The sequence below is a fragment of the Babylonia areolata genome, chromosome 2, assembly GCF_041734735.1.
Source record: "Babylonia areolata isolate BAREFJ2019XMU chromosome 2, ASM4173473v1, whole genome shotgun sequence".
Classification (NCBI taxonomy): domain Eukaryota; kingdom Metazoa; phylum Mollusca; class Gastropoda; order Neogastropoda; family Buccinidae; genus Babylonia; species Babylonia areolata.
The window spans coordinates 24396445-24417700 of NC_134877.1; the positions used below are offsets into that span (position 1 = coordinate 24396445).

Consider the following 21256-nt stretch of genomic DNA (forward strand, 5'->3'; position numbering starts at 1 on the left):
CATTTGCTCAATGCAGTAGCCTACGCCACATATCATACCCCGTGCCGGACTTTAAGTTACAAAATCATATCTATTTTACAAGTTCGTAATCATGGTATAAAGGGCATTACCGAAGGGACGCTAATCTTCTTGCGTTTGTTTCGGCAGACTGTCGACTGTTTCGACAGGACTATTCTCCCCTGAGCCAATCAAGAGGTGATAACTCTAAGCTCTCCGAAAACTGTTTCAGTGGGCATCGGACTGGTCTACTTTCTCTTACCAGCATACCAACCGACCAAAAACATTGGTCTGCTCAACAAAATCGTTCTGTGCCACCGTGCATACTGCAGTGCAGTAGTGCAACTTTATTGCAAGTGGTGCATAAGCGGTGTGGCAGTTCGCACAATGAGCAGCAGCAGGGCATTTCCCAACCCGTTCCCCGACTACAGCGGGGAACAGTTTGCGGTGAAAGCAGACGGCAAGTTCAAGGTATTTATTCTGCGCGTAATGAAGACTTGATAAAAAAAAATACACAAAATAAGAAAGCAGGGGGGAGGGGGGAGTGATCTACTCGACAGTATGTTGTATTTGTTCAGAACAGCTGACATCTCTTTCAGTCTTATTACCCACCCGAAATCGAGAGGTTGGACGTCAACAATTTTTTTTTTCTTCTTTCGGGTCAGTATTTCACTTGTTTCATTTTTTAATATCTAGTTAGAGATCACAGAAAATGCTCAGAGATGGAGGTGCATGGTACCTGGTAACAACTAGGGAATCGTAGTTTGCATTTTATCACAGATAACAAGGAATTGTCTTACTCTTATGTCTCTTGACTACAATGTATTGACATGAAATTTGGAAAGGGTGGAAAAAGAGAAATTTTTGTTTAGCTTACCTTATTACATATGCAAGCAGAGCTAAAAGCATGAATTACTAGATCATCAAATTCTACACAGACATATTTTCGGAATGGTGGTGTCTTTGCGTGTGTGTTGTTTGTTTGTTTGGGTTTTTTTGTGTTTTTTTGTTGTTGTTTGTTTGTTTTGTTTTGGGGGTTGTTCGGGGTGTTTTTTTTTTTGGGGGGGGGGGGGGGGGTTGTTGTTTTTTCTACAAATAAACAAACAATGTCTGCTTCTGTTGCTTCTGCGGATGTGAATGACCTGTTGTTTCACACAACTGATCTGTTTTGACTCATAAAAAGATGGGAAGAGATATACTAACTACAGTATAATGCTACATAAAGAATGTGCCTTTTCCAGCACTGAGGCAGAAAATTTCAGGCAATGCAATAGCTAAGTGAGATTGGTCTGTGCTCAGGTGAACATCAAATACACAGAATTTTCCTGAAAATACAAAGAAAAAGATTCATGATCTTAACATTACCGAAATGCAGTTCATGATCAGTTTTAAATTCAAAGTGGATATAATTTATTACCCCAGTGTTGATGCTATTGATGTTTAACCATATTCTTATTATTGATTCACAAAGCTTTGACCTTTACTTTTACAGCTGGATGCAAACTTCAGCACGGAAATAAAGGGCTGCATTCAGAACCTGCTGTCACAGCTGCAGAGAGGTGTACAGCAGACCAGGAAAAATGACAGTTCTGTGTACACAGGACACACAGGTAATTTAATGCTGATACTGAGTCTCTCAGATGTTACTGTGTAAGCTACCTTAACTCTATGGAGATGTAGTTAAATAGTGCATGTAGTTTTACTGTGACGAGCAAATTTGGACATATCTAAAAATTTCAACACACTTTCACACAGAGACAAAGACGTACAAATTATATATCACTAGAAAGTTTACCATCTCTTCTTTTAACAATTTAAAACAGTTTTCTCATTAAATGCTGCTAAATATTTTTTTAAATATTTTAAACTATGTCACTAAATACTGAAAAACAAAAAAAATTTGAAAAATAGGTATGCTGTACCCACCAGGCATGTCATATCCATCAGCTAATCCACAAGGCAGCATAAGATGATTTTCTCACACAGTAAGGTTCCCTGATTCTCATGAATCAGTTTGAAGTCGAATGTTACACAACAAACTGTTAAAAAAAATAAAATAGAAGATAACAACATTGGTTGGTTACGCAAAGATCGACCTCTCACCCAGTCCAGAAAAGTCTAGAAAAAAAGCCTTTCATGCAGTTAACGGTCAAGGGGAAATAACTCAGTTTTTCCTAGACTGATGAGTGATCCCTCAAGACAGCCTGATTAGTTTCCCTTTAATTAAACACTGCTGAGTGTATGAAAAAAAAATTCTGCAGTCCGCCGAATCCCACACTACAGCATGTCATTCTGAGCGGGCAGAGCACCGGCGCCGAAGCGCCAATGCATGTCCAAAAAGTTAATTGTTAGCGTCCATCCCCACAAATTTCACCTGCCAAACATTTGGGGGTGGGCATTTACTGGGTTTTTAACCATATGTGGGGTCCTCAACCTATAGTACTGGCTGGGTTTGGGTTGAGAACAATACATACAGCCACTGAAATAAGACACTGCATCATGGATAGAGTAATGTCATGCTCTGACTTTCGTTTTTCAATGACACATCAGCATCTCATGCAGTCGTTCTGTTCTTAATAAATCTCTAGGTCTTAATGTGCACTGCTTTGTAAAGCAATACAATCACAGATAGCAAGCTGAATTATCAATAGTAGTTTGTGACAATTTTCTCCTTTTTTTTTAATGTGGGGTTGGGCGCTTACTGTTGTTGTTTTTTCTGATGCACATTTTTTGTAAACACAAAAAGGTGTGGTGGTGGTGTTTACTAGTTACTGGGCATTTACAATGTAGTTTACAGTGTGTCAGTATATTATATGCCAGTAGATAGCATGCTGCTTCATGTAGAGTACTATAAAAATTGGCAAACTGTGGAGATACTTTATGGAACAAATAGTGATTCAACATGCAAGGGGTGTTGGGGGAACAGTTTTTGCACTGTCTGCATGAAATTTTACTAGCCTCAGCTGGTAAGCACACCTATGTATGTGTGTATGTGTGTGAATGTGTGTATATGTGTGTGTGTGTGTGTGTGTAGCCTCAGCTGGTAAGCACGCCTGTGTATGCATGTGTGTGAATGTGTGTGTGTGTGAGTATGCTTGTGTGTGTGTGTGCGTGTGTGTAGCCTCAGCTGGTAAGCACATCTGTGTATGTGTGTGTGTGTGTGTGTGTGTGTGTGCGTGTCTTCTATGTGTACATATGGGTGTGGTTATTTTCTGTGCACATGTGTCATAGTCTTCTCTGTCTGCTTGTGTGCGCTTGTATGCATTGTATGTATCGCACATACTTGTGCAAATGTTTGTACCACTCTTTAGGCACATGCACACATGCATTAATTAACATATAGGTTGAAGGTCCCGCAGCCGTTTACGGCCATCAGAGCAGTAGATTCATGTCTCGGTAAAGGAAGGCGGGGGGCCAGTCCTTTCCTTCCAGTGTTATAAACTTTCCCCAGCTGAAGTCAGGCACCTGTTCACACATGGGTGGAGTGAGGAAAACAGGAGCGAAGTGCCTTCCCCAAGGACACAACGCCGTGCCGGAAACAAGGGCTTCGAACCCTAATCACCGGAAACACTGGATCAGAACTCCTCTGCTTTACCTACCCTTGCCGTGGCGCCCTCCGTTGATGCATATTTGTATTTTTATTTTTTCTGTGTGAAATTTGGGCTGCTCTCCCCCAGAGAGATCACGTCGCTACACTGAGAGTGCCAACCCCCCCCCCCCCCCCCTTTATTTTTCTTTTTTTTTTTTAAATTTTTCTGTGTGCAGTTTTATTTGTTTTTCCTGTCGAAGTGGATTTTTCTACAGAATTTTGCCAGGAACAACCCTTTTTTTTTTTTGCCGTGGGTTCTTTTACATGCGCTAAGTGCATGCTACACATGGACCTCGGTTTATCGTCTCATCCGAATGACTAGGGTCCAGACCACTACTCAAGGTCCAGTGGAGGGGGAGAAAATATTGGCGGCTGAGCCATGATTCGAACCAGCGCGCTCAGATTCTCTGGCTTCCTAGGCGGACGCGTTAGCTCTAGGCCATCACTCCGCACATGTATTGCTATTCATGTTGGCAGGTATTGCCATGCTGTACCTGCATCTCTATGACAACTTGCCAGAGGACGCCAACCGTCAGACCTACCTGGAAACAGCAGTCGCTCACCTGCAGCCGTCGTTGAAGCACCTGGGATCTGACGTGTACACGTTCCTGTGTGGGGATGCCGGCATTCTGGCCATCGGCGCTGTGCTTTGTGCCAGAGTAGGAGACATGAAGAAGAGCAAGGAATGTGTGGACAGGTATTTATGTCTGTGAATTTGTATTTTGCGGTTGGTATTTTCTTTAACTCACTCCAGACGGATAGTTTTCTCCCTTGCTTTCCCCCGCAGACGACCCATTCGTTAGGGTTAGGAAAAAAAAATCACAAAAATCACAAAACACAAAGTAACTGAATGAAACTCCCAGTGCTTCACCCACTGACCCCTCTCCTCACGTCGTGTGTACGCCCATCCCCCTCCCTTTCTTCACAGCCCTCAGAAACTGAGTCACTGTCAATACCTTCTTGCTGGTAGCTTTCTTCACTGCAGATACTTTATTCAACGTCTTCATCATCCTCGTCGATTTTGAAACCTTCAGTTTGAAGCATTTCAATCACTTCAGCAGCAGTAAAAAGCCACTGTCGTGATCTTTTTTGCTTAAAAAATGTACACTTGTATCGTCTGCGACGCCATTTTCAATACGTATGCAGATTAGCTTGTCATGTAGGGTACCAAAGTCAGTGGTTGGCCAGCGTGTGTATGGTTACGGAACCTTACAAAGAAACTTTCCATTTGACCCTTGACACGTTTGCAATGCCCAGTGTTGCTGCAATTTTTATGCTACCCCATGAGGAAAGCGTGGAAAAATTTTTGATTGTCAAAACTGCTATAGCGTTCTGTCGTCCGGAACCCTACCTTACATCAGGAACACCTTCCATCGTCCGGAGTGAGTTAACCCATCAGGTGTTGAGCCTTAGGTGAAAAGAGATCAGTATGGCGTGAATTATAAATGCACTTTTACTTTGTGTGTGTGTGTGTGTGTGTGTGTGTGTGTGTGTGTGTGTGTGTTCTTAAGTGGTGTATATGATTTTACTAAACTAATATAATGTAGAGCTCAGAGGAAGAAGAAGACCAAAAATTTAGAGTGGTGACTGGCATCCTGACCTGCAAGTTCTGTCTTATCTCAGTGAGGTGACAGCCTGTCACTGACATCCTGACCTGTAAGCTCTGTCTTATCTCAGTGAGGTGACAGCCTTTCACTGACATCCTGACCTGTAAGCTCTGTCTTATCTCAGTGAGGTGACAGCCCTTCACTGACATCCTGACCTTCAAATTCTGTCTTATCTCACTGAGGTGACAGCCTTTCACTGACATCTTGACCTGTAAGCTCTGTCTTATCTCAGTGAGGTGACAGCCCTTCACTGACATCCTGACCTTCAAGTTCTGTCTTAACTCAGTGAGGCGACAGCCCTTCACTGACATCCTGACCTGTAAGTTCTGTCTTATCTCAGTGAGGTGACAGCCCTTCACTGACATCCTGACCTGCAAGTTCTGTCTTATCTCAGTGAGGTGACAGCCAGTCACTGATGAGAATACTCATCAGCAGCAATCAAGGAGTTAAGTCTTTTTTTTTTCAACAATTTTTTTAATTCCCCATCTCTCACACATCCATTCCACAAATCCTACATTCATTCATCAACATCTTTCTGCTGTGGTTGTTACACAGGGTTACCTGCAAATGGACAGGAAAAGAGAAATGAAAAGTGTCATGGAAACCCGCAACAGACAATGTTGGCAATGACATGATGTTGTAAAGTGCATAGAGCTTCAAGAATATGCGCTGTAGTAAGACATCTTAATAAATAAATAAATATTTCTTGAGACAGTACGGTCATAATAAATTATGTGACGGATGTCTTCACATTCTTTTTAAAGAAATGCTCAAACAGTGTATTACTGATGAATTTTTTTTTTTTTTTTTAGCCTCTGTTCATGTTTTTTAAGCAATGCAGCTGGGGGTTAAGTTTTTGCGTACTCTTCTTTCTGGGGGGTGAGAGAAGGGGAGGGGGGAATAGGAAAAGAGATTCTTCTTCTTCTTTGTTCATGGGCTGCAACTCCCACGTTCACTTGTATATACACGAGTGGGCTTTTATGTGTATGAGCGTTTTTACCCCGCCATGTAGGCATCCATACTCCGCTTTCGGGGATGTGCATGCTGGGTATGTACTTGTTTCCATAACCCACCGAACACTGACATGGATTACAGGATCTTTAACATGCGTATTTGATCTTTTGCTTGCGTATACACACGAAGGGGGTTCAGGCTTTAGCAGGTCTGCACATATGTTGACCTGGGAGATCGGAAAAATCTCCACCCTTTACCCACCAGGCGCTGTCACCGAGATTCGAACCCGGGACCCTCAGATTGAAAGTCCAACACTTTAACCAATCGGCTATTGCGCCCGTCGGAAAAGAGATTCGAATGTGAAGTAAAAGCTCAGCTTTTTTTTTTTCTTCTGCTTCTTTCTCCCACCCCACACCCCCCCACCCCTCCTTTCAATGAAGGTTATAATTCTCAAGAAAAACTCATGTAACCCAGTTCCACTTAGAGTCTTCAAGCTCACACTTGGACTTTTTTTAATTTTTTTTTAATTTTTACTCCAGGCTGATTTGGACATTTACCGGTTCTCAGTAGCATGTTTTAGAAGCTGGGTGTCGTCGGTCTCGTGGATCTGATTGTTCAGTATCTTGTGAAGGCACCTCATCTCCATGAAAGTGATGTAATGCCTTTGCGCTGTTTGTCTTTTTTTTTCTGTTGTTTGCGCCCCTCCCTCCCTCCCCCCCGCCCCAACCCCCACCCTGCCCCTCACCCACCCCCCCAGGCTGGAGAGCATGCACACACAGGTGGTGAAGGACCCAGGCATTCCTGATGAACACCTGTATGGGAGGGCTGGCTACCTGGCTGCCGTCATGTTCGTTCAGTCACACCTGGGTGAGCAGGCCATCTCGGCACAAGCCATTGGCAAGGTACCAGCAGCCTGGTGACGACAGTAGAATGTGTATGTGTGTGACAAAATTAACAAATAATGAGGCCATATATATATATACGGTTTATTCCCTTGATGTTTTTATTAATGTATTGTTGTACAATACCTTATGGCCTTAACGTGTGTGTGTGTGTGTGTGTGTGTGTGCGTGCGTGCGTGCGCGCATGTCATTTTTAGTAATATATACCCTTTTTTTGTTGGATGTTTTCATTTGTAAATATTGTTGTGCAATACCCTATTGTCTTAACATGAGTATGTGTGTATGCGGAGGCGGGGTGAGGCTATAGTCAGCTATTGGGAATTCTTATTTGACTAGTTTTAATCTCTTCTTATGTTGCGCATGATGATTTTATGCTAGCGTTTAGAACGAGCCTGTGATTGCACAACTTAATTTCCATGTGGATTAATAAAGTGTTTTTGATTTGATTTGATTGAGATGAAATGATTAACAAATAGTAAAGAGTGGTAACTCTCTCCATTCACAAGGTACATAACTTCAGGACAGTGCTGCTTACGCTACCGATTCAGCTAGCACACAGGTGAATAAAAGGTACATTGTAACAAACCCAGACACTTCCTCAAAAAAAAAAGGAAGTGCCGGGCCTGTCCTTATACCGATCATCTGACATGTGCACACAGCAGCAAAGACAGAAGAAATGTGCGAACGCAAATTAGCTTTTATTCAAGACTGGCATAGCCTCTTTAATCCTGAACAAGCCACACAGAACACATGGACAATACAGAACAAACACATGGTTGCCTCGGTGGTTTTTTAACTGGAAATTAACAAATAATGAGGCCAGGAGATGAAATGATTAACAAATAGTAAATGATTAACAAATGTATGTGTGACAGTCCTGTATCCCTCTATGACCAGCAGATCAGCAGAGTAGGCAACTGCACAGACGATAACAGTAATTTGTATTTGTATTTCTGTTTTTTTATCACAACAGATTTCTCTGTGTGAAATTCGGGCTGCTCTCCCCAGGGAGAGCACGCCGCTACACTACAGCGCCACCCATTTAAAAAATTTTTTTTCCTGCATGTAGTTTTATTTGTTTTTCTTATCGAAGTGGATTTTTCTACAGAATTTTGCCAGGAACAACCCTTTTGTTGCCGTGGGTTCTTTTACGTGCGCTAAGAGCATGCTGTACACGGGACCTCGGTTTATCATCTCATCTGAATGACAAGTGTCCAGACCACCACTCAAAAGGTCTAGTGGAGGGGGAGAAAATATCGGCGGCTGAGCCATGATTCGAACCAGCACGCTCAGATTCTCTCACTTCCTAGGCGGACGTGTTACGTCCAGGCCATCACTCCGCATGTGTATGTGTATGTATGATAGTCCTGTATCCCAGCTTTGACCCGCAGGTCAGCAGTGGAGACAACTTCACTGATGATTACAGTAAAATGTGTAGGTATGAAAAGTCTTGTATCCCACTTTGACCCACAGAATAGTGGAGGAGGTGACTACTGTCCTTGACTGACTGGGCTGGAGTTTGATTACAGTGGAGAGTGTCTTGCCCAGTTGACATCCCCACTCTCCTTGGCCAGGAGGGTGTTTGGCATTGGGATGATCCCGAAAGGCCAACTAGCCCCCATAGAATAATAATGATGATGATAATAATAATAATATATGATAGTCAGAATTTGATTATAGCGGAGAGTGTCTTGCCCAAGTACATCCCCACTCTCTCGGCCAAGAGGGTTTTAGGACAGTCGGCGTTGGGATGGTTCCCAAAGGCCAACTAGCCCACAAGGCTGCAGCACTAAGAGCCAGTACAAGTTTGCCTCCTAGTTTGAGAGTCATAGTCCTTCACAAAAGACTAAGCTGTAAATGGTTTCCCATTGACTGGAGAAACCATTGATAATACAGCTCTCACTTTGCTTTTGGCCCAAATGTAAACTGTAAACTTATGTCAATCTGTGATATAAGCCGAGTGTTGGGCCCTATAATGATAATGATGATAATAATAATGATGATAACGATGATAATAATATAATAATAATAATGATGATAATAATAATAATAATAAACGAGCAGCAGTTCTGAAGATGAAGTCGGAAGATAAAAAGGCGACGAAGCCGAAGGACAAGAGACAAATGACAGAAAACTCGAGGAGAAAACCCACAGACATACAGAAACATACAACAGCAAATAGTCAACTGGCTTTGAATCATTAATGGACAAGAATGGCCGTAACCATATACAAGATACACTACAGACACAACAAAATAAGGATGGTCTCAGTATAGACCAGCCATCCCTGATGACGAAAATGTCTGATTTCCCTTTAAAAGAAAAATAAATGAATAAATGAATAATAATAATAATGACATGCATTTAAATAGCACTCACCATGCGGCTCCAAGCGTATTTAACAAAATGTGATATGAATAAAACAGAGAAGTATTATTAAGAGATATTAAAATACAACTCACAAAAAAAAAAAAAATAAAAACCCAAAAAAACTGTTTCCAAAACACTGTAACATCACTCACAACTCAAGCACCAGGGACAAAAACAAAAAAATGATATATAATATAATGTAGAGTTAGTATTATTTGGAAATGATGACATTACAATCATTCTAGTGGCGAAACATTTCATTTATAAATGCAGAATAAATAAAATCAAACCATGTATAAAGTACTTCATAACAGACATAAGAAACATATATAAAACCAACACTCGATGGAAATGATGTCCATAGCATTTTCTAGAAAATGGTACCCATACATAAAATGATTGACGGCAACGAGGAGGAGGAAAGACAACCATGAATGTAACGTTTGTTCTTTTATTTATTTTCATTTTCCTTTCATTTATTTACTTGTTTTATGCAGTGCATAGACTTTTAAAAAAAAATTATTTCTGTTTTCTGTCTGGATAAAAACAGTGTTGTGTTGTTGTTTTCCTGATTTACAGTTTAAGTAATGCACAATAACAAATATTATTAATTTCAAATATTAGTTTTGTATGTCTGGTTGTATGTATTAAATATTAAACTTGAATAAAAAATATTTATTAAAAAAATTTTTTTTTTAAATGATATACTGATATTGAAAACTCTGGCCTTTCCAGGTAGCCAAGGCCATTCTGTCTTCAGGCCGAGAGCTGTCCAAGAAGAAAGGTTGGCCGTGTCCGTTGATGTACCGCTGGTACAAAGAATATTATCTGGGGGCTGCTCACGGTCTGGCTGGAATCTTCTACACGCTGCTCCTGGTAATTCTGTGTGTGGGGGTGTGGGTGTGTGTGTGTGGGTGTATACAAATGAAGTTCTTATATTGGAGATTACATCGAACTCACTTATTGGAGAGTACATCACTGGTGGTACATAGAATATGATTATCTGGGGGCTGCTCATGGTCTAGCTGGAATCTTCTGCACGCTGCTCCTGGGAATTCTCTGTGTGTGTGTGTTTGTGTGTGTGTGTGTGTGTGCCGGTGTGCAGATGAAATTCTCTTAATTGGAGATTGATGCATAACTGGTTCAAAGAATATTATTCAGGGGTTGTAACCGTCTAGCAGGAATCTTCTACAGACTTCTTCTGGTAATACTCTGTGTGTGTGTGTGTGTGCGCGCGCGCGCGCACGCACGGTGTGAGCATGTTGATTTCTCTTATCGAAAATAATGAGGTATACTGTATATATTTTGTATTCTGTATATCTTCTTCTTCTTCTTCTGCTGTGTTCGTGGGCTGCAACTCCCACGTTTACTCGTATATGTACATGAGTGGGCTTTTACGTATATAACCGTTTTTAGCCCGCCATGTAGGCAGCCACACTCTGCTTTTGGGGATGTATTCTGTGTGTGTGTGAGGAAGAAAGAAAAAAAATGGCAGTAAGGAAGATCAGAAAGTGATATATATATATATATAGAGAGAGAGAGAGAGAGAGAAGGATGTTTTGCCAGTTGAAATGACGGGTATAGAATGACACTTTTTGGAACAGGAAGAAGCGCTGAAATGATTAACCCCAGTGCTGCTGAACCGTAGTGAAGGGAGACGAGCGTGGCATGGGTTGTAAATGCATTACCTTCCTTGTGTGTACTGACTCAAAGTATACTTTTTTTTTATTCTGCTGGCCATAGGTTGTATTGATACGATCCCTTGAGAACAGAGTCCAGAGACAAGAGTGGTGACAGACATCCTGGCCTATTAGCCCTGTCTGAGCTCAGTGAGGTGACAGCCTTTTCATGACGAGCATACTGGTCAGCAGTAGTCGAGGGGTTAATCATGAGTGTGTGTGTGTGTGTGTGTGTGTGTGTGTGACTGGAACCTAACTGAATGACACAGGAAATGAATAATGAGCACCTAAATGCTCTGTGTGTGTTTGTGTGTGTGTGTGACTGTAACCTAACTGAATGACACAGGAAATGAATGATGAGCACCTAAAAGCTCTGTGTGTGTGTGTGTTTTGTGTGTGTGTGTGTGTGTGTGTGTGTGTGACTAACCTAACTGAATGACACAGGAAATGAATGATGAGCACCTAAAAGCTCTGTGTGTGTGTGTTTTGTGTGTGTGTGTGTGTGTGTGTGACTGTAACCTAACTGAATGACACAGGAAACGAATGATGAGCACCTAAAAGCAGATGTCAGTTGGCTAGCCAAGCAGCCTGTTGTGCAAATGATGCTGTGTTTGTAAAGCGCTTACAGCTTTGTGTCTGACTCGAGGAAAGATATGCACTGTTTAAGCATCCATATAAGTCAATTTAAAAAACTCTTCTTTTTTTTTCATCCCCATTTCATGCTACATCTGATCAAAACCAGTCACTCAAGGTTGAAATCTTATTTTCTGATATGACAGGTGGTATACAAAGATAGCAACTGATGTATTGCAGCTCAGTGACACTAAGAAAGAGGAGATAGGTTATGCTTCACGAATGATTCTCCAGTAGATATAATTGATACGCAGTGATAGATATACAGACAGCGATTATCTTTCCTGTTGAACACTTGGGGTTGCGGATGAGAAATATATATGTATAAAATAGCAGAATAACACCAAAGTATCAATGTTTCACTCATATTTTTGACAGGAATAACACCAGTGTTTTGCTCACATTTTTGACGGGGTTGTGAAGGGAGGGGAGAGAGGTCAAATCAAATTATGGTGCTTAGAGCCTCGCCGACCACTAAGGCCATCTAAAGGCTATTGCCACATTAATACCTACTACAAGGGTTAAAAAAACAACAACAAAAAACAAACAGAAAAACACACAATAAAAACAAGTCACCGGTTTCAAACTTTCCACTCAAAGTTTTAAAAAACCTTCCATCGTTTAAAACCTTCAAATCTGATTAAAAATGTTCACTTCTTTCAAGAAGTCCATCAGCGCCCACAAAGGACATTACGAAACAAAGTCTTCAGAGAAACCGCTGTGTAATGTCTGTGTCTAACATCATGCAGATCCCAACAGTCAAGGAGCACGTGTTTCACGGTGAGAGGCTCATCACAGGGAATACATTGAGAGGCCTCTTCCCCTTTCAACAAGTTAGAATGAGTAAAAAAAAAAAAAGTGTGCCCCGCACACAGTCTGCACAGCACAGACTCTTCCTTTCTGTTCTTCACCTCCGATGGGAGGGTCTCTTTTAGGTCTGGACAGATTTGGAACAGCTTGTTGTCCGTCTGGGTGTTCCACTCCTCTTGCCAAAGATCCTTAACATAAGTGTTCACCTTCTGCTTCATGTCTGTGTATGGTACGAAGGATCTTGATAATTCTTCCTTTACAGCGTTCTTGGCCAGCTGGTCTGCCCTTTCGTTACCACGAATGCCAACATGTCCAGGAACCCAGGCCAACACAACCTCGTATCCTTTCTTCGTTACGAGAGTAAAAGCTTCGTTCAGGGAGAGAGGTAGAGAGGAGTGGGGGGTTGCAGTCACAAAAGTTTGTCGTTTTTTTTCAGTAAACTGTTGTTTATTTCCCCCTCCCCTCTCCATTTTTCTGGCAGATAAAGGACCCCCAGGTGAGGCCACAGATCCTGGAGCTGGTGCGCCCCTCCCTGGACTACCTGCTGACGCTGCAGCTGCCCTCGGGCAACTTCCCGCCGGTCATCGGCGAGCAGGACGACCGCCTGGTGCACTGGTGTCACGGGGCTCCCGGCTGGGCATCCATGTGGGCCCTGGCTTATCAGGTCAGGGTCGGGGTCAGGGTCATCAGAACAAGAGCGAGAGCCTGTCGTGGTTTGAACACGCGTGTGATTCCTGCTGCAGTATGAATTTATTGTCTGTCACTGGCTTCTTGTTGAGTATGTATATATGTATATAAATGGCTGTTTTCAGGTGCCTGTGCTCTTTCAACAAAATTCGTTTGGAAAAAGGGAAAAAAAAAAGTTTTAGACAAAGTTTTGAAGAAAAAGAGATAGATTAAAATTGCTCCAAATGAAAATTAATCATCATATTCTTGTGACAGATTCTGTGCTGATGAAGATGGGAATACTCCCAGATAATAAGTATAATTTTTGCAGGGATTAAAAAACCACAATTCTGCACCATCTATAGGAATGTAACCATGTACAATCTCTTTGGTCAGAATTTGTGAGATATTTAAAAGAAAAGTGTTTGCACTTTTTTTTAAGTCGTGTTTTGCTTACACCGGTTAGGTTTTGGCTTGGTGTTTTTTTAAGTCATGTTTTGTATTTTGTATTTGTATTTGTATTTATTTTTATCACAACAGATTTCTCTGTGTGAAATTTGGGCTGCTCTCCCCAGGGAGAGCGCGTCACTACACTACAGCGCCACCCACTGTTTTGTTGTGTTTTTTTCCTGCGTGCAGTTGTATTTGTTTTTCCTATCAAAGTGGCTTTTTCTACAGAATTTTGCCAGGAACTACCCTTTTGTTGCCGTGGGTTCTTTTACGTGTGCTAAGTGCATGATGCACACGGGACCTTGGTTTATCGTCTCATCCGAATGACTAGTGTCCAGACCACCACTCAAGGTCTAGTGGAGGAGGAGAAAATATTGGCAGCTGAGCCATGATTCGAACCAGCGCACTCAGATTCTCTCGCTTCCTAGGTGGACGCATTACCTCTAGGCCATCACTCCACATAGATAGGTTTATGCATGGTGTTTTTTTTAGCAGTGTTTTGCTTACACCTGTTAGGGTTTCTCTGTTAGGTTTCTGCATGGTGTGGTTTTTTTTTTTAGTCGTGTTTTGCGCACCCTCAGGTGTATAATGACCGCCGTTACCTGGAGGCGGCCGAGCGGTGCTGTGACGTCACCTGGCAGCGAGGGCTGCTGAAGAAAGGCTACGGACTGTGCCACGGAGCCGCCGGCAACGCGTACGCCTTTCTGGCGCTGTTCCGCCTCACCCAGGACCAGAAGTACCTGTACAGAGCCTGCAAGGTAAAGAACAGTGAGGGAACTATATATGTGTATGTCAGAGGAAGCACTCAGTAAGTTTGTAAAAGAAAAATGTGTTGCCGTGTAGGAAAATGAATGAGTTAACTCGCTCCGGACGAAGGAATGCTCACGCATTCCTACACAAAACGGATTCGGATTCGGACGAAGGAATGGAATAGCATTCTCCGAAAGTAAAATTCCATCATGCGCCGTACATGTGATTTTGTGATTAGCCAAGCAGAGTGCGCTATTCTGGGTCACTCCACAATCGAACAGTATGACTGATCAGCCTGGGATGTGTGGCCTGTCTCGCACACACGCTGACAAAGTCACTGACCGGTCATTTGCTCGCGTGCCAGCCTGTTAGCAAAGTGGGCTCTTCTCAGAATGTTGTGAATAGAACAAGGCAGTGACGGCAATGTTTTAGGGTTGCCGAAGTACTTGAAATGCTACAAACTGAAGGGTCGGACATTGAAGAGGTGGATGATGACGAAGAAGAAAGCGAATTTAATGCAGAAAGCGAGCATGGGTATGGTGATTCGGGGTGAAAAATTGGCAGTATTTTCTACATATGGCAAAACTGTAAAAATAAGATAAGAAATTTGATTTTTTTTAATATGTAATAGATCAACACGTAATAAACCAGTTCTGAAAGTGTCATTTTCTTACACAGTATTTTGTATTTTTTGTAATTATTTTCCAAACCCTTACAAATGGGCCGTCAAAGCAAGGGAGAAAACTTGTCGTCACGAGTGAGTTAAATCCACTACGGCTGGCTTCGGATCCACTCTGTTTACGCATACCCAGGTTCAAACACTCTACTGTTGGCCGCCGTTCTTTCTCTGTCTCTGGGCCTTGCATTTGGAATGAACTTCCTCTTTTGCTTTGTCAAGTTTCCACACTGAGCTCTTTCAAGTCTGGCCTTAAAACCCACCTCTTCCCAAAATAGCCTCCCTTCCCTGCCTCTTCCTTGTCTTCCGTTTCTCCATGTGAATGACTGGTGTGAAGGATCGCTTTGGCACAAGATTCAGTGCTTTATAAGTACCATTATTATTATTAAATCAGTTTGAGAAATTTATGCCTAATGAAACAGCTTGAAGTATGTGTTTAAAAAAAAATCTTATTTTCATGTTTGAACATTCTGGGGTTGAACATCCAAGAAAACAGTGGAAATAATTGTTAAAAAGATTGTGTTTTTCTTGTTTGAACGTTCTGCAGTTTAACATTTCAGAATGTTTCCATGCTTGCAAGATTTTTTTTCTTTTGTCTAGAGAAGTGTGGGCAGGAAATGGGTAAATGAGATAAGACGTGTGTAGCTGGTGGAACTGCTATGTTACAGTTTGGCCTGTGTGCAGTTGAGGAGTCACAATATGTCGTCATGATTGTGTTTGTTGCAGTTTGCAGAGTGGTGCTTTCAGTATGGGCAGCATGGCTGCAGGATTCCTGACACCCCCTTTTCCTTGTTTGAAGGTGATTGGGGATTTGTGTTTGTGTGTGTGTGTGTGTGTGTGTGCATTCCTGCTGCATGGTTCAGATGACAGACAATTATTTGCAAAAAAGTCTGTTAGCTATTTTATACATGCTGACATACATCAGTTTTCATTTTCAAGACTCGAGGTCCCTTATTGACTTTAGATGGAAGAAATTGGTATGCGCAAGTGGTATTGAAATGACATTTAGTCATCAGCCACTCGCGTCTAAAAATCACAGAAAAAACGGCGGCTTGCACACACTCATGGGCCATGTTTGTGTTCGTTGAAGATTTATAAAAACATGGTCTGATTTTAGATCCATAGTTATAGATACTGAGGTAAGTTTTTTTGTTTGTTTTTGTTTTTTTCCCCCCCTTGCAATGAAGGTTATATTTTCTCTTCAGCATCATCACCATGACAATTTTCCTGTGACAAGACACATATTACACAAGCATGGTAATAGTTAGCAAGGGTATTTTCACAGAAGAAGAAAAAACATTTTCACTTATAATATGACACCTCGATTCCCAACTGGCTGCACACATTTGACCGTCAGATGACATAGTTCACAGGAGACAACAGAGAGCTACAACAGCACCATTGTTACAAAGTTGATACATGGTAAAGGTGATCTGATAGTTGTAAACAGATTCCAATTGTTAGCTAATTGTGTCAAGTTATCATGAAACAACACTGCAAATACATATTATTTGTTGGGCACTGATTCTTTTTGCTAAATAAAAACAAGTATCCAAAAAGAAAAGAAAATGGAGTTAGGGGTTTTCAATGAGCAGGTTTTTTGTGATAACACCAGTTGGCAGAGAAATCATTAAGCCTGAAATTTATAGATACTGAGGAAAGTTTGTTGTGATCGGTGTGCTTATTAGTTGTCATGCGGCGTAAGCACTGGCTTTGGATGTTTTATTCTAAGAGAGTGTGTGTATGTGTTTGTTCCCCAGTGTTTGTGTGTTTGGGATGGGAGTGGAAAAGGTTTTCAAGAGATTGAAGAGCAGGGTGTGTGTATAAGTTTGGTGACAGATCATGCCAAATTTTTGACAAAAGCCATTCAAGAAGTGAAGGTGTGCAAAGATGCAGGATACAGACTCTCTACCAGGAGTGAGTTTTGACAGTGTTTTTGACATGACTTTACAGCATTGTCTTGTGACGAACATTTATTTCACCAGCTTTATAAAGTCGAGTTGTGATAGACTTCAGATTATGGTGCATTGAAATAAGAAAAAAATTATTTGCAAGCACATAAAAGCACAAAAGAACAAAGACAAAGACTGTCACACTTATCCTACAATGCACAAAAGAATAGTGTAATATGGGAGATAGTGTGTGTGTGTGAGTGTGTGTGTCGGGGCTCATGTATGTTTATGTGTATTTGTTTGTGCTTTCATATCTGTGAAACTGCATGTTTGTTGCATATCTGTTATGCATGTGTGTGTGTGTATGTGTGAATGTGTGTCTGCATGTTTTACATTTATTTGCTTATTTATCATCTTTATTGTCTTTTTATTTTATTTTTATTTATTACTATTATTATTATTATTATTATCATCATTATTATTATGATTATTATTATTATTGTTATTATCCTTTTTTTTCTCTTTTTTTTCTCAAGGCCTGTCTAAGCGCGTTGGATTATGCTGCTGGTCAGGCATCTGCTTGGCAGATGTGGCATAGCGTATATGGATTTGTCTGAACGCAGTGACACCTCCTTGAGCTACTGATACTGATACTGACAAAATAATAAACACAAGACAGTCACACTTATCCCACCCCCATCCACCTGTGTTTTGCATGCACAGATATTCACACAACACACTTCCTAGTGCGCACACTTGTATTTTTGGAACTCAGTCTCAGCCTTTAACCAGCTAAATAAGGTGTCCACCATTGACATGAAGTGATGAAATAGTGAAAAACCGGAAACGCTTGAAATGAAAGTATAAGGTCATTTACGTGGAACATATAGTACGACAGCACGCACGCACGCGCGCACACACACACACACACACACACACACACACATTCATGTACTTCCCACACTCCTCCCTCACCCCCACATGACATGCACATTCTTGTGCACAGTTTCAGTTTCTCAAGGTGGTGTCACTGCGTTCGGACAAATCCATATACGCTACACCACATCTGCTAGGCGGATGCCTGACAGCAGCATGACCCAATGCACTTGTGCACAATGCTGTCACATCAAGTTATCACTTGAATAAAAACACTACATAACCACTTTAATTCAAATACTGTGAAGTTCTTAAAAGAAAATATGCAAAAATTTTAACACACAAAAATTTACACCGGGCAATACATGCTCACACACACTCTTCACGGACACAAACACATCAGCTGTCACTACTTTCTTTCAAAGTTGCTGTTGTGATGTGCAGGGATGGCAGGAACCATCTATTTCCTGTGCGACTTGTTGGATCCAATGAAGGCCAGGTTCCCTGCCTATGAGTACTGAACACGGGTGTTACGTCTCGCGCACGATACCATGTTGTTCAGCTTCCGGTGCAAACTTGCGTTCAAGTACGAATATGTCCTTCAGCTTCCAGTGCAAACTTGCATTTTTCAAGTCCTGTGGCAGATCTGACAAACTCACTTTCTGCTGTTGACAGTTGCGCGACTCTGTGGCCAGAAATGTCAGCTTTAAAATCATTCACTCTTGGTGCCATTGTTTGTTACTGGTTTCCATTTCCGGAATGGTCAAGAGACTCCAGGAAAAGACAGTGTGTGCATACTGTTTTGGCTTCTGCTAGCAATCTGGGTGGTTTTACTTCTTTTTTTTTTTTCTTTTTTTTGTTGTTGCAAACTATACAGTTTACAGAGTAGTCTGTGTCCAGGTATTTCAGGCATCATGAGTGAAGAAAAATGTTTGTCTGCGAGTTACAAACTGCCGGGCATAACGATTGTATGTTTTTCAGGGGAATTCCTCATTTTTATAGCAGTGATTCTTGTAACATCAAGAAAATACAGACGTGCACAGAGAAATGTGTTCTGACAAAAGAACAATACAATACAATACAGGACAGTACAGGGAAAAAAAATTACTGAATCTCCCAGTCTGCTGGAAAAATGGGTTGGCTTTGAAAATCAACTGATGTTTCGGGGAAGATGATAATTCTGCAATAACCCATCGTGTAAATAAAAAAAAAATAGGACTCATTAAAATATTGGAGAAGGGGGGGATGTGTGTGGGTTTTTTTTTTGGTTTTTTTCTTCATTTTGATTTATTCTTTACTTGCCACAGACATTGTACAAGGAGTCATTATGTGTACAACCTGAAAGATATCACTAAATACTTGGAGTTTTAGTGCTTGTGAACTGTGAAAAATTCACGACATTAAACTTAAAGCTTTTTTAATTTTATTTATTGTCCTGTTTTGTTGTACTGATTATGATGTGGCAGCGTTGCCATCTCTCAATGGAACTATTGCCTGGTCAGTGTACATGGTTCTGTCTCTGTCTCTGTCTCTCTCTCTTCCATCCAATTTTTCCAAACATCTCAGTTGTGTTTTTATTATTCACTCTCCCTGTACACATCATACATTGTAATTTATTCAGCACCTATTTTACCATGTCTTTCGCTAACCAGTTTTATCATTTTCCTTTAAACCCAACAACATATTCATAGTGAACACAACAAAAGGTGTTGTTGTTTTCAAGCACATAAACTAAGGATTTATCCAGAAAATTTTTCAGAGGGTTGTCATAGCAATGTTTATACTATTATAGCATTGATTGTGATGGCCAGACTGAGCAGAATTTGAAGAAAAAGCTAAGACATTAACTGCATGAACCAATTCATAGAGAGCAGTTCATTTTTTTTTCTATCTATATTTTCTTCCTCATGGAATTGTGTTTCATTGTATTACTCTTTTTTGTCACAACAGATCTCTCTGCATAAAATTCGAGCTACTCTCCCCAGGGAGAGCACATCGCTACACTGAGAGCACCACCCATTTTTATCTATTTCTTTCCTGCCTGTCGATTTTTATTTGTTTTCCTATCGAAGTGGATTTTTCTAGAGAATTTGGCTAGGGGCATTCCTTTTGTTGCTGTGCGTTCTTTTACATGTGCAAAGTGCATGCTGTACATTGTACCTCGGTTTATCGTCTCATCCAAATGACTGGCGTCCAGACCACCACTCAAGGTCTAGTGGATGGGGAGAAAATACTGGCGACTGCCAGTGTGATTCGAACCAGTGCGGTCAGATTATCTCGCTTCCTAGGCAGATGCGTTACCTCTTGGCCATCACTCCACACTTATTGTTGAAATGACTTACCAGCCGAGCCTACAATAATCAAGACATAAAGCCCAATTTTGTATTCTCTCTCTTACTCTCTCTCTCACTCATTCTCTCTCTCCGAATTACTAGCGTCCAGGCCACCACTCGAGGTCTAGTGGAAGGGGGGAAAATACTGGTGACTGTGCTGGGATTCGAACCAGTGTGCTTAGATTCTTTCACTTCCTAGGTGGATGTGTTACCTCTGGGCCATCGCTCCACTGTTTTACTGCTTTCATTCAGCAAAACCAACAACAGTATCAGTATCAGTAGCTCAAGGAGGCGTCACTGTGTTAGGTCAAATTCATTTATGCTACACCACATCTGCCAAGCAGATGCCTGACCAGCAGCATAACCCAACGCACAGTCAGGCCTTGAAAAAAATAAAATAAAATAAAAATCAAATCAATAACAATACTAAAATAAAATAACGTAAAATTAATAAATAAAGTAAAAAACGACAAAAATTAAAATAAAATGAAAAAAAAAAAAAACAAAACCACCACCATTAGTAATTACAGAAAGTGTCGTAAAATTCTGCAATTCAAATCCGTGCCACTTTTGATCTCATTTCACCAAGGTACAGGAGTCAAGAGATTTTATTCTTCTTCGTTCGTGGGCTGCGACTCCCACGTTCACTTGCATGTACACAAGTGGGCTGTTACGTGTATGACCGTTTTTACCCCTGCCATGTATGCAGACATACTCCGTTTTCAGGGTTTTTTTTATGCTGGGTATGTGTTCTTGCTTCCATAACCCACCAAATGCTGACATGCAATTAAATCTAACAGTAACGATTCAGTAACGATAATAACCATGAACACAATTCTGAAGTAGTACATTAAAGGAATGTAGGAACAGGGCTATAAAGTAATGCTTTTGAAAGTTTGATCATAAGAATCTCATGGCTTGAAATAACTTTCCAAAACTCGTCTGCAGAATACTTAAGTATTCTCTGTGAAATACTACTGATCGACAGTGAAACAAAAAATGACGCAAACCGAACTGCATGCTTATCATAGATGCATATCACTTTTTTTTTCTTTTTTAATACAAAATTTTG

At 41.1% G+C, this 21256-nt stretch overlaps 1 protein-coding gene across 1 annotated transcript; it reads left to right on the top strand.

Annotated features, from left to right (window-relative positions):
• Nucleotides 1–219: 219 nt before the first annotated feature.
• LOC143279369 (glutathione S-transferase LANCL1-like) lies at nucleotides 220–19277 on the top strand. The gene is made up of 9 exons (XM_076583393.1): nucleotides 220–468; nucleotides 1490–1607; nucleotides 4064–4283; nucleotides 6905–7049; nucleotides 10155–10295; nucleotides 13023–13205; nucleotides 14239–14415; nucleotides 15810–15882; nucleotides 18296–19277. Exons 1-9 carry the CDS (start codon nucleotides 385–387, stop codon nucleotides 18370–18372), a joined length of 1218 nt encoding a protein of 405 aa, XP_076439508.1. The 5' UTR covers nucleotides 220–384; the 3' UTR covers nucleotides 18373–19277.
• The last annotated feature ends 1979 nt before the right edge of the window (nucleotides 19278–21256 follow it).

Bases quoted from the DNA above. Each gene is read 5' to 3' on its own strand.
- LOC143279369 (XM_076583393.1), top strand. From the start codon at position 385: ATGAGCAGCAGCAGGGCATTTCCCAACCCGTTCCCCGACTACAGCGGG. The intron at 10,296-13,022 runs GTAATTCTGTGT...TTTTTCTGGCAG, and splicing joins TCTTCTACACGCTGCTCCTG to ATAAAGGACCCCCAGGTGAG. The intron at 15,883-18,295 runs GTGATTGGGGAT...TGTGATGTGCAG, and splicing joins CCCCTTTTCCTTGTTTGAAG to GGATGGCAGGAACCATCTAT.